Raw genomic sequence first — 9948 nt, 5'->3', positions numbered from 1 at the left:
CTGTATATACCATCAACCTTGCATATCTTTTTGCTGGGATCTATACATACATGTAATTAACAGATTTTACTGGCAAGATTACAACCAATATTTTGGGTTTTACTTTTTGCCAAAGTAATATGTTAGCAGGAAATATAATATCCACCTTGTCAATGTTTTGGCTTTTGCAATGTAATAACAGAATGATCATTACTGTAAATAAAATTTTCTCTCAAATTATATATATGTTAATTCTAGGGTCACATGGGAAGATTTCTTCACTGTAATTATTCTCGTCTCTTGCTATTCACTCTCTCACTAACCACTGCTTATTTCGTTCTTTTCAGATCTGTAAATCACTTTGAATCAGCAGACTGTCATTGAGAAAGTCATAGGTTTTTGGCTCATTTATTCAGCATCAATACAAAACAAAAAGATGCAAACAGCCCTATCACAGATACATTTTTCTATGATCATGAATATTAGAAATCATAGAATTGAATACTATGTATAAAGCCAGGCACATATGATGAAGACATTAACATAAATAGTTTACCTCATTTCAGGTACATAACCTAACTGCAGCAAGCCAGTTAAGTATCTTTGTTTGGAACATTGCATGATACCAATGACATTTCTTGGTTCACTTTGGCATTCTAGAACCCTGAATAGAATTTGGTTCAATGAACCCACTACTCTATGAATTGAGTATTAGTATGATGCACATTATGCACATGAATCAGATAAGGTACAAGGGTATTAATTTCAAGCCACCTAGCTTTTCTGGTCTTGAAAGTGCAGTCATAATGCTTGTTTACCCTGGAAATTGTGATTGCACTATACATAAATTAAATGGGCTAAAGTAACAGCTTTCACCCACACTAGGGAATGGTTTCCATTATAATGTACATAATGCCCAGTTCAAAATTTCCAAATGATGTTAAATAAATGCCTTGAAAAAACAAATGTTTGTCATGGTAAAAAGATGATTCATTGATGGATAAGCAGTGAATGTGCAGTAATTCAACAAAAGAACATAGCACAGCAATAACCATTCATACTTGAATTCAACTTCTACCCTGTACTATAATAATGCCAAGTCTTTTCAATCTGCAAAAAAAAGATTTATACTGGACTTCAGAACATCAAATTTTACCGCTGATATCATTAATGTTCTGTATTGCATACTTATTTCAGATATCGCCTATATGTAAACACATTTATAAAACATAAATGTGTCAAGCATTGAAAAATTTCAGTATTCATAATGAACACAGAATACAAATATTCTACTCCACACAAAAATACATTATGCTGGAAGATTTCTAACCAGTCCAAACAATGGAATGTTAAAATTTACACCATTTTAAATAGCTTAAAGCTGTACAGGAGAATATTGATTTTTAAACTTCCATGTTTTGCGTTTATCAAGAAATCTGAATAGAGAAAAATGTACAATTAGGTGAAAACAAGTATATGCCGAGGTTTTAATACTTCAACAAAAATGCTTAAGTTTCCCTTTAATAGTCTATACTGTACTTTTTACTAGATCTCTATCCATCAAGTATTGTTTTTTTATATTGACAAACTTTGTCAGCCATATTGCTTGTTAAGTACGAATGCATTTTAATTTGACATAATAAACATTTCTTTACAAAAATGAATATATTTTACAAATATTATATTACCTCTATATGAAATAAGTTAGACATAGTCATTTAAATCAAGATGTGTCACTTCAAACATCCAGATTGGAAAAAACAAACATTGCAGCAGTAAGGATAACAGGACACCTTTGACTTGGCAAATATCAAAATGCACATCGTGTCGGCCCTGTTGCATTTTAAATCTCCTTTTTGTGATCTATTCTAAGATCTAGAATATGTAGTTACAAGATGAGATGTATAAAAATATATATCCTGTTCCATGCATATATCTCAATCAGTCTGGATGGAAAGCAACGTTTACTACAGGTGATTTGCACTGCCCTAGAAATAATAAACATGGTCAGCATGACATCTACGGTTTAGATAATACATGCGCTATGTCATAGAGTACTCAAACGATCAGCACCACCTGTATTACTAAGTTCTGAGGCAGGCAAAGTGTCTGTACGATCATTCGCTACATTGTAGTGCACCTTGATGGGGGAAGCGCTATTACTGTGTACCAGTGGCTGCCCACTGATGTTGAGGCTTCCTTTAGAGTTTGATTGGCATGGGCAGCACCTCCCACCAATGGACAAGAACTTTGATATAAGGCGATCAAGTGGTGAAAGCGAGTGCATCCAAAGGGGTAGAAAGTCCCAGCTGCGCAGTTTCTCTGGTAGAGCTTGTGGCCGTTTAACTTGAAGGGTGTTCACCACTATTGCAAAAATGGTAATGAGAATGATGGGGATTCCAACACCCAACAGACACCACACACTGATGAGTGACAGACCAAAAATGGAGAGGGGCAAGAAGAAAAACATGAGGATGAGGTACATGATAGCAAACCAACGGTATTTTGCAGTGGTGTTCCCAAGCTTCTTGGCGAGCATGACTGGAACTCTCCTCATCACTGGAATAGGATACCAGAGGAGAATGCCGGAGATATTGAAGAACAGATGGCAGAGAGCAATCTGGATACTGTTTTCCAGCTTGTCACCAGAGCTGGCCATGGCAGCAAGTAGACCCGTAGCTGTAGTGCCGATGTTTGAACCAAGCGTTAAGGGATACATACGTTCAAGGGTGATGACTCCTACACCAACCAGCGGTGTCAGGGCTGAGGTGAAGACCGAGCTGCTCTGGACCAGGAAGGTGATTCCAGCACCTACCAGAATGGCAACGTATCCCGTCAGGAAGGAGAATGGTCCCGGGAAATCTGCATTCAAGGTCTTACGGATGATACCAGCAACACGACCCTTGAGGACAGAGTTGAGTGTCTTGACCATCATGATAAGACATCCACAGAGCATGACCAGCGCAATGACGAGGAGGATGCCACCTATAGCTCGATCTGACAGACCCGTATCATTGAAGACAAAGTGACCTGAATTTAAAGATAAAAAGTAGGAAACATCGTCATACCATCAAATAAAATGCTGCCTGATTTTTATCAAATTCACAGATAGCTAAGTCTATCAATGCTTCATTTGTCTTAATCAGACATATTATCACTACAGCTAATATTTTTGCTAAATTGCTTATTTTATCTTCAATCATAATCTTCCAGATGAAATATCCAGCCATTTTAGCAATTGATATATAACTAAAATACCATCCATTTTTAGATATACAGAGCAAGAAATCATCTGTGACAAGACCATATTCAACACTTACATTTCTCAATATTGACCTTGACCATCCTTGTGACCTGTCCAGAAGACTCTGTGGTAGTTGATGCCATTGTAGAGTTTGGAGCTGTCGGAGAACCAGTGGTGTCCCACCACAGAGGATATCCAGTTGTCGTCTTATTAAATCCAGTGTCAGTGCCAGAGGTGTTGAAGACATTTCCCCAACCTCCCCATCCCCAGCCAGTAGTTTGAGTAGGAGTAGCACCAGTGGTGTTGGCGACAAAGGCATTGGCCGTTTGATTGACAATCTGGGGAACCTCATCTGTCTCGCACCACACTTTCAAGAGGGATTGGTTCTCAGCCTCCAGCTCTCCAGTCGCAATCTTGGAAATCTTCTTGCTGTCAATCTACAGGAGGAAAAAAAAAAAGAAGTAAATTTAAGCGTACAAATTGCATTAAAACAATTTGGTGATTTAACAAAAATAACCAGTCGTCTACAGATCAGCTACCTATCCTGTCCTGGGCTCCTAGCTATGTACAAACCAGCTTTTATTTTCCTTAAGAGTGGCCACATATACATGTAATATGACCAAATAAATAATGTTCAGTCAATGCACAGACAGGTCTATGAATTAAGATTATATTTATCTGTTTAGTATTATTAAGTTTTTTTCTCACCTGTATGATCCTCTTTGAAAATGGTTTGGTTAGCACCTTCAGCAGTTCCACCTTGGCACCCTTCTTGGTCTGGATATTAAAAGAAGCCACGATGTGGCTGGTAAGATGGTAGAGATAGCCAGTTGCAGCCTCCAGAGGGAGCAGACAGATCACAGAAAGCCAATTGAACATATCATGTACGGTTGCCCCACCAAAGGCACGGCGGAACTCTGCTCGATTACCAGACTGAGCCATGGAGACAATGGTGTTGGTGACAGAAGTACCTATGTTGGCACCCATGATGATGAAAATGGCAGGTTTTACAGGCAGAACTGAAGAATGAAAATACACATGAGACAATTCATTACTAAATTAATAACAAAAATACATTAAGAATACATGCGATTTGCTTAATTGGCTAAGTTAAACTTTAAGAATTAAACTTTGGTGTTAAAATTATTTCTTTTGAAGAGAAAATAAATCAAATTTTGTGAAGTTTGGAAATTAGTTGGACCAGTGGGGTGTTATATACATGTATATAAAGAGATAAGTTTGGCTTTATTTACAATTGATTTTAACTTTCTTGTACACATTTTTGCCATAGGCTTAGAATTGAATTGAACAAGTACTTTGGCAGTAAAAAATTGGGTTGAGTAAGAAAGATGGATTTACAATTCGGCAAACTTACTTCCAGCAGCTACAATGCTCACAACGATGGAGGTTGAAGTGGACGAGCTTTGGACAAGAACAGTAGCTAGGATGCCGATCATCAGACCACATACTGGGTTGTTGAGCAGTTCATTCTGCGAGAAGACTTCTCCAGCTTCTTTACCACCGAGGAGACGGAAGGCAGAGCTCATCAGGTCCAGGGAACAGATGAAAAAGTAGAGAAGTGCAACAATGAGGATTGGCTTGAGTAACCAGCTGAACAACACCCGACTGAACTTGCCACAACATGTTAGCTCTGGAAATAGAAATCAATTGTTCTCATTTAATGATTGTACACTAGAACATGGAGGTTTAAAAAAAATCTGAACCAGCTTATTCTAGACAAATCTATCAATACTCTTCAGCATTTCAGCAGCTTCATTTCATCAAGATAATCAAAATCAGGTAGACCTGCTCAATGTGAATAAACATTTGAATTAAGATAACAGCAAAGCTAGCACTTGTATCAGCTACTCAGTAAATATGTTCAAGTAATTATGCCAATGAAATGTAAATATTGTTATTATTTTTGTGATTGTTAAACCAATAAAACTCAAATTAAAAAAAAATATATACTATATATATATATATATAATGATCAAGTAATCAGTGTGCTGATTTGAGATATGTGTAGTATTCTAAGGTAAAAATTGACCTCTTAAATACAAATTCTCAGTTATGAATTCAAGAATATATACTTGTGCATGCAATTCCTAATCATGAAACTGGTTTCATCATTCATTACATGTAAATCATCATAAAAGCGTTATAAAATAAATTCCCAGAAAGGATGAGGTCATATTGTAGTGTATGGACTCTGCATTACATCACGTGTACTGTAAATCACAAGGCACACAGTCTGCGCTTGCTCCATGCACACATGTACGATGTACATATACGGATTTCCATGCATGATGCTATTATACACCAGTGCACACTTTCACAATTCATACTACACACACACACACACTTCGGCAGCATCTATTGTGCATTCAAAGAATTCCTCTTGTGTGTAGAGTGAGCACTGTGCGAAGGGTACATGCAGGGAAATTGCTTGTATAATAATGCTAACCGGCTTCTGTACCGGCATTTTGGAGCGCCACGTGGGAGTTTGCCTTGCATTCATACTTCATACTAGTTCATAGGGTGTGCCACATATATGATATACTAGTAGGAAGAAGCATATGGCCATTGAACAAGAATTCATTTGAAATTTTAGTTATCTTAACTCGATATCCACCTTTACGGTACTCTTATCTTAATAGTAATAATACATGTATGTCAATAGGGCCATAACACAAAAGCTTAACAATGATCATAGAACATTTTTCTACAAATAACAATTGATTCCATTGTCTACAATCAATCATGAAAATCTAGCGTTCGATTAATTGCTAACCTTTGTGTTACGGGACCCAGATCTATACTTCTTTCTTAAGAATTTTAAAATCATCAAAAATTACATGTGCAATGTAAGCAAAAATGTAGAGTCTAGACTCTGATTTATAATAGCATATAACACATGCAATGCATGGAGCTATCCCAGGGAAATATGTCTATCTACAAGTACATGTATGTCCTTGATAGGAAGAAGAAATTAATTCCTGTAAGGTTAACTCAAAGCCTGACATAGAACGCAACTACCACCGGATTTCAATATCAAGAATGAAAAGTTAAAAATTTTATGCGGTTACAATGAAAATTCGATTAAACAAAATGTTTCACTCAGAACGAGATACCAGTACTTTTCTTTTTAATTAGGTCTGTAATTCTATTTAAGATAGGTCTATAAGTAAGAGACTATATAAAGGCAGACTTATTTTCTTAATCTATAAATGCCAAAGATTCAGGCATACAAAATAGCAAGGAAATTATAACAGATCTAGATACCTGTAATCCATATTTTGAAGCCCAGCACAAAATTTATGGAACAACTTATCTAAAATCCAGCATACATGCACTGTTTTCAGCTCAGTTGGGAGAGGTCTCTCCAAATTAATGTTTTACATCCTGCAATGACCTGCATGTCTTTATATTTAGTCATTTTCAAAATCTGAAATCAAAGTCAGCGATCAGTTTCATTGTGCAAAAAAAATATAGGGCCTTAGAAATCTATATAAATCCAGGTCTTACAAGAGTATGATTACACTAATCTCACAATTGTGATTGTGACACATTTAAAACCAGCTGTCTTATATAGTCTTTTCCTCAAAGTTCAATCATCTAAATGTAGATCCACTGTAGCCTTACTCATGTATCTAAACTTCATTAGATCTATATTTTTTAATCCATTTTAATTTGTATAATAATAATTCAGCATCATGCTTGCAACAACTAGAATCTGCAATTTTTAATTAAAAAATCTTTTAGACTTCTTTAAAAGTTATGTTTCAGAGAAACAGAGAAAGGTAGGCCCTAGATCTAATTCCACCTACTGACCTAGGCCTAACAAAACTTGATATGACAAAGTAGAGTCTAGATCACGAGAGAAAAAAAAGAGGGTTTTAAAACACTGAGAAATATATTGGATTAAAGTTATGAAATTTCAAATATATGCTTAATCTCACAAAACGGTTTCTTTATGCGAGGCCCACTTTATGCTGTATGATGGGGGTCCCCATGTCTGCGCACCTTAAAATTTAACTTATCTAGAGATCTTAGTCTAAGCCTGAATTTCTTTTCATTCCACAGAAATTTCCAAAAATATCATAAAATTTTTGGAGAAATAGACCCTATCTAGATCGAGAGTCTATGTCTGACTATATTAAAGATTTTCTTGGAAAAATTCTTGGCCAGTCATTTTCAGATTGAACATAAATGTGGTAGGGCCTAGGCCAAGGTCTGCGCACCCATTTTCTTTAGATCTACACAAGATTCAGCGATTTTGATGAGAAAGGCCGCATTTTGAGGCCGTCGCATGAAATGCCTGAATTTATTTTCAATAGGTTTTCTGCCATTTTGAAATGGATGTCTGTCTACATGGTCTATGTAGACTATTGCAAGTGTAAAGTTTTTGGTCGTTGGCGTTGTGTATCTTCTTTTACTAATACCGGTACTATCAATCCAATTTTTTCAGTTCTTGGTAGGCCTAGAACAAATTTGAACCTAGGCCTAATAAAATACAAAAAAAGTGGGAATATGAGTTATGACATCAATTTGCTCATTGAATATTCATTGAATAAGACATGTCTGTTTCACCAGAATAAAATTATTATTATTAAAATGTCAAAACTTTGTCTTTGTTAGGCCTAGGCCTACATCATGTTCTACTTCTAGATGTAGAGCTACCTACTAGTCCTACTCCTAGATCTATTTGTTGACCGAGTTTGATCAAAATAAATTTTCAGTGTTTTGTTTGTCTGGTGATTTTGGTGAAATTTCTGTTAAAATCATTATTTTCAGCCCGCAGAGCGTCCCTTTTTAAAGGAGAATGAAACTCTTGGAGCAAGTTAGCTTTTGTTAAAGCAGAAAAATCAAAGAATAAGATCAACAAAAGTTTGAGTAAAATAGGACTAGCAATAGAAGAGTTATGAGCATTTGAATGTCGAGATCGCTAATGCTATGGAGATCCTCCCATTGGCAATGCGACCAAGATCTATGATGTCACAGATGAACAACTCTCCCCTTTTGGACACTGAAAATATACCCCAAAACATCTCTTTTTGCTCATTCTAATCATATGACAAACGATTCATCAATGATATAATGTTGTGAAACCTCTGTACTTGTCCTCTCATAAAGAGAACACCTCACCTTGTGATAGACTCTATAAAAATGAGAATATAAGTGAAATAAGTAATAAAGTAATGTCTAATGAGGGAGTTGTACGTGTGTGACATCACAGATCTTGGTCGCATTGCCAATGGGAGGATCTACATGGCATTAGTGATCTCAATATTCAAATGCTCATAACTTTCTTATTATTCATTCAATCTTCCTCAAACTTTCAACAATATGTTTCTTAGATTTTTTTCTTTGATATGGATTCAGCTGGTTTCAAGGGTTTCATTCTCCTTTAATGTTTCACTTCAGTCACATTTTCCACAAATTCAGTTTCAAACTCAAAGTTTAGTCTTTAGTTTAGTCTAGATCCAGAGTTTAGACCCTAAAACTAAAAGGCCTAATCAAGGCCCTAGAAAAGTATTTAAAAAAGTCTGAAATAAAAATTGTGAACATACCACTCCAAGGTGTGCTTGTGTCTTTCAGCTCAGACAGGGCCCATGGATCCTCCTCCTCCTCTTCTTCTGCTCCAGCAGGAGGCTGTTCCTCTGCAAGCAGGGTGCCATCTCGTTTTTTCTCTTTCACGTTCTCATCCAAATCCAAATCAAGATGAACATCTCCATTTGCAGCATCAGTGGCTCCCAGATCAACCTGAAAAAAAACAAACAATTGGTGAAAATAGGTCTAGAATCTAATAATAAAAATAAACAAAAACAAAACAGTGGCTAGTATCAATTCCAGTAAGATTAATGGATGCTGAGGAGTGAAGTTGACTGAACAAGTTTCTCAAGGCAAGTCAAGAAAAAGTCACAAGAGTTTGCAAATTTGTACCTTTCGAACTTCCCAAATAATTTGGTTTTGAGTAAGATCTATCACAGAATATGGCGGAGGTGGTGTCTGGCTTGGGGTGTGTATTCTCGATGGAGCCAATAAGGGTAAAACAACTTGAGAATCCTCCATATCTGGAGTACTACTTCTTGGTGGTTGTGTCTCTGAGAAGTCGGAGGCAACCATCTTGCTCGAGTGTCAGACATTAACTGAGATATTTTGCTAGCGCCAATTGAAGATTTTTCGAACCCGGCCAATCAGCACGTCGCATATCGGAACCTCCTCTGTGACGTATCATTCATTCACAGATAACCGTACTAGACGTACATGTGATGGCTCATGGTGTTCACATGATCAGCAGTTGTGGGACGAGTTCATTTTATTACGGGGGTTGTTAGAATTTATAGAATCAAGACAAATATAGTTGATTGATATATATCTGCAAGGAAAGGTAATATCATATAATATTTTATATCTAAAAAAAGTATTTATATATTTTATAATAGCATTTTAATGACAAATATTGGTTTATATCCACACCTTTTCTAAGACTTAACCTAATTGTATAATAGATTCGACCAATTCTCTGCTGTAAACATACGTAGACACTTTGAGCACGTGGAGCACATAAGATAATACCGGTACGTACCGTGAGTAACCCACTTTTTGTGTAATTTTTTGTGCTATCGTAGTAATGCTAGTGCATGTGTATTGTGCAGAGTGCACCTGTACCTCAACGTGGAATGTACATAATATAATGCACAGTAAACATATCAACACCA

At 36.3% G+C, this 9948-nt stretch overlaps 1 protein-coding gene across 1 annotated transcript; it reads right to left on the bottom strand.

Annotated features, from left to right (window-relative positions):
• Positions 1 to 371: 371 nt before the first annotated feature.
• On the bottom strand, positions 372 to 9482 carry LOC129257610 (sodium-dependent phosphate transport protein 2A-like). The gene is made up of 6 exons (XM_054895980.2): positions 9170 to 9482; positions 8797 to 8989; positions 4599 to 4874; positions 3932 to 4242; positions 3300 to 3660; positions 372 to 3009 (listed from the first exon to the last, which is right to left on the bottom strand). Exons 1-6 carry the CDS (start codon positions 9350 to 9352, stop codon positions 2027 to 2029), a joined length of 2307 nt encoding a protein of 768 aa, XP_054751955.2. The 5' UTR covers positions 9353 to 9482; the 3' UTR covers positions 372 to 2026.
• Between the last annotated feature and the right edge of the window lie 466 nt (positions 9483 to 9948).

Source organism: Lytechinus pictus, chromosome 3 (assembly GCF_037042905.1).
Source record: "Lytechinus pictus isolate F3 Inbred chromosome 3, Lp3.0, whole genome shotgun sequence".
Taxonomy (NCBI): domain Eukaryota; kingdom Metazoa; phylum Echinodermata; class Echinoidea; order Temnopleuroida; family Toxopneustidae; genus Lytechinus; species Lytechinus pictus.
The sequence above is the reverse complement of the archived record's forward strand: the minus strand, read 5'-3'. Positions and strand labels throughout refer to the sequence as shown.